Genomic DNA, 3,644 nt, shown 5'->3' on the forward strand with positions numbered 1-3,644 from the left:
ACCGATAATGTGTATTTAAATTTTTTGATTTCTTATTTTATCATCGAAGCATCGCATCCTTATTTACATAGGACTAAACCGTTAGTGAAAGATAATGTGAATAACTGCGAAGTTATTTATCCGATCGTTCTGAAATTTTCCTCTTCGGTTGAGAGCATGATTGAGCTTATGTGCGATTTATATAAGATTTTTTCGTCCAGTGGGAATAGGGACGAATAAAGAGACTAGGAACAAATACTTGCCAAATTTGCTAGCTCTAGCTCTTATAGTCTTTAAGTTCATGTTGCTCGAACAGACAGATATGGCAATATAGGCTCAGTTTGAATAAGCAAAGATTAATATATTCGCATAACTACATGATACGCTTTTTCCTTTTGTATAAGTAAATGGCTGCAAACTGTAGTCGTAGTTATTATAATCAAACGACCAGTCTAGAGTCGAGAGGCGAACTACAGTCATTTCATCTTTTATTTACATAACTCTAGTTGCATATGAAATTGCGCTAATCAAGCGTACTAGCTGCTTAGCAACCCGGAAGACACAATTAGTCGTACATAAGGTATACAGTACACAGGTGTTATATACTTGGTCGCTATATAAGCCACTGCTGGCGCTGCCTGAGCTCAATAGCAAAGTGTATCTGAAATGGGCATCTTGTACCATTTGGCGCTTATAGCGGTTGGACTGATTGCATTGGTCAACGCTCAATTTGGCTACAGTCCGAAATCATTCTGCTCGATACAGCAGAATAAGGTTTATCAGCGTTATGATCAGATCTATGAGATCTATAGAAAATATTTAGTTGAAGTTAGTCTAGCTCAATCGACTTGTGGAATAGCCAATCTGAATACGCCGAGCATTGTCATTACGGTATATAAAAAAAATTATAGATATTTATATTTATATATTTTATATTTTTATATTTTATATATTTTTTTACGATTTTCTTTATGCAGCCACCCAGACCAACTCCACGACCAACTTCTCAACCAACACCTCGACCAACTTCTCTACCAACTCCTCGAACAACTCCTCAACCAATTGCAGTTCCAATTCCATTTCCACCGAGACTAAGTCGATTTTGCCAATCGCAATTCCAGTGGACAGCTCTCTGCTTGTACGCAAGGCGTACGCCGAATGATTATGACGAGGGCGTCAGCCAGCCACCATATAGCGGATAAACTGTATGACTATAAGCTATCAAAGCTACATGTGCGCAGAGTAGTTCCATAATAAACAGAGAATATGTATTTAATTAACTAGCCTTTGTATTAGACAACGCTCCTCGAAGGATATCATAAAAAAAAAACACTACGCAAACAAAGATGTAATTCTTGAGCCTTGCCAGCTCACATAGTAAATGTAATTAACTGAAATGTGCAGCGTTCATAATAAGATTAAAACTGTATCAAATAGTTTAAGCCACAGAGCATGATATTACTATTTTGAAAGCTACTATTTACTATTTTGAAAGTCAAAAAAAAATACGAAAAATATTTATTTGGATTTGGAGATAGAGCACATCAAATATGTTTTGAGTTAGAGTTAAGTTAAGTTAAATTTGAAATTTTAGAAAAGGCAAGTCTGTACTTTATCAAATACTAAAGCATAACACTTGCTCTAAGCTAAAAAACAATTAATCGACAGCACAGGCTCATAGCTGAGTAAAAAATCATTTTATTATTGAAACTTATGCTTTTACTTTTTACAACTTTACAGTTCTTGTACTTTGAATAGAACTCAAGCTCGCCTCGTTTTATTGTAGGCTGTTATAAATAGTTTTAATTTAATTATGCTTAAGTAATGGCCACTTATTAATTGTATATTTAATTAATTTGATTAAAATCTGCTTTAACTTGCAAATATTCGTTTGAAACTTAAGCGGCTTATGGCCACTGTTAATGCCACTACACTTAACTACTTCATATCGCTCAACAAGCGGCAAAGTTTCTCATTTTTTCGCATCGCATGTCCGGCTAGTGAGCCCGAATCCCATTTCATTATCAATAACGTCGGCTCTCTGACATGGCAGCGCACACACTCACATGTGCGAAATAAATGTATTTTTAGTCCTTTTCATTACGATAATGAAATATTTCAAGAGCAGTTTATGTGGATTACTTGCTTAAATGTGAGAGGCGCATGCAAAAGTGGCCAGTCCCAGTGCCAGTTCCAGTCCCAGCCCTTTGCCTAATGTATACGTTGGGCTCAACATGACGCCATAAACATGGTGTAAATCCCCCCATGACAGCCACACACACACATGCACACACACGAGTGTGAGTGTGAGCATAAAGGACATGCGTGTAAATATAATCGAGCAGGCAAAGCCGCAACTCCAACTCGTTTGGGGGTAAGTGCTGTACGCCAAGAAAGGCAAAGGCATAATTATAGCATTATCACACACACAGCCACACACACACACGCACACATAGACACATGCATGGCAGCAGGCAAACTAACGATAATCAATTGAGAAATGTTTATAATGAAGTGGCGCGACCAAAGTCCTGGCAACGTTTCAGCATACGCCACGCCCCCAAAAAAAAACATTCTATGCTGTGTATGTGTGTGTGTGTGGAGTGGGCGTGGCATGCAAAAACGCCAAACCAGCAATAAACTTGCCAAGCGAGCGCCACTTCATTGATACGCTTACCATGTGCTAAGTATATCGTTTGCATGCTTTGTTTGCCTCTGTGTGTGTATGTGTGTGTGTGTTGACCAGAGATAAACATGGCCAACACGCATAGCGAGCTTAGCCACAGCCACAGCGAGCTGACCACACGTCGACGTTCACTGTTCGCGCTTTCATGACAGCGTCCATCATAATTCATGGCAAACTGCACGCGCTTCACTACACTAACGCTAGATTAGCATTCACACACACACGCACAGCACACCACATAGCACAATGCAGACAAAGTAGCGCATTGTGCATTAATTGACTTTAAAGCGGCAACATTGAGTAGTTGGGCTGCAGCTAACGGAAACGAGGCGGCGGCACAGGCTGCAGCTTTAGCTGTGACAACGACAAAGGCGAGGCAAGGCACAAGCTTGCCACATGCAACTGCAACAATGAGGCAGCCTCGAGCAGCAGCTGCCAATTGTAGGTGAACGTTGAATGGCAAGCATTGTGTGCTTGCTCCAAGTGCATTGCACCTTTGGCTTGAGCTTAGAAGCCCATTTACTCCAGTTCTGCATTTTAACATTTAATTTATGCCAAAGCACTGGCGCCTGGCACCTGGAATGGCATGGCAATGGCAAAATGTTAATGCAATGCCCCATGTTGAGCTTGCCATTACTCGCACTAGATTTCATACTCGCTTGGACTGCCTCTGTCTGTGTGTAGGTTACGGCTTAACAATGTCAGTTCAAAGTGCAATAAACCTCAGTTTGCATCTCTAATTATGTGAAACTATTGTGCTGCATTAAAAGCGCAACTTAATTTGCTTTAATTCATTTTAAGATTTCCATGAGCATAAACTAAAGTTTGATGAGCAACTTGGATAATGCATGAATCTATCTTGTGTTTGGTTTTCGGGCTGAGCGGCTTTAACTGGGTTTCAGTTGCTTCTCTTGAAATCGATTTTGCTATCAATGAAAGCTGCAGGGGCTCCAAGTTCCTGGAACTTGGATAATGCAAG

At 40.0% G+C, this 3,644-nt stretch overlaps 1 protein-coding gene across 1 annotated transcript; it reads left to right on the forward strand.

Annotated features, from left to right (window-relative positions):
- Positions 1-616: 616 nt before the first annotated feature.
- On the forward strand, positions 617-1,255 carry LOC108603780 (endoglucanase A). The gene is made up of 2 exons (XM_017992878.2): positions 617-870; positions 957-1,255. Exons 1-2 carry the CDS (start codon positions 646-648, stop codon positions 1,179-1,181), a joined length of 450 nt encoding a protein of 149 aa, XP_017848367.2. The 5' UTR covers positions 617-645; the 3' UTR covers positions 1,182-1,255.
- The last annotated feature ends 2,389 nt before the right edge of the window (positions 1,256-3,644 follow it).

Source organism: Drosophila busckii, chromosome 2L (assembly GCF_011750605.1).
Source record: "Drosophila busckii strain San Diego stock center, stock number 13000-0081.31 chromosome 2L, ASM1175060v1, whole genome shotgun sequence".
In the NCBI taxonomy this organism is placed as follows: Eukaryota; Metazoa; Arthropoda; class Insecta; order Diptera; family Drosophilidae; genus Drosophila; species Drosophila busckii.

What these genes read in the sequence shown, in the direction of transcription:
- LOC108603780 (XM_017992878.2), top strand. Translation starts at nt 646, where the DNA reads ATGGGCATCTTGTACCATTTGGCGCTTATAGCGGTTGGACTGATTGCA. An exon ending in CGCCGAGCATTGTCATTACG is followed by an intron (nt 871 to 956) that starts GTATATAAAAAA and finishes TTCTTTATGCAG; the next exon opens with CCACCCAGACCAACTCCACG.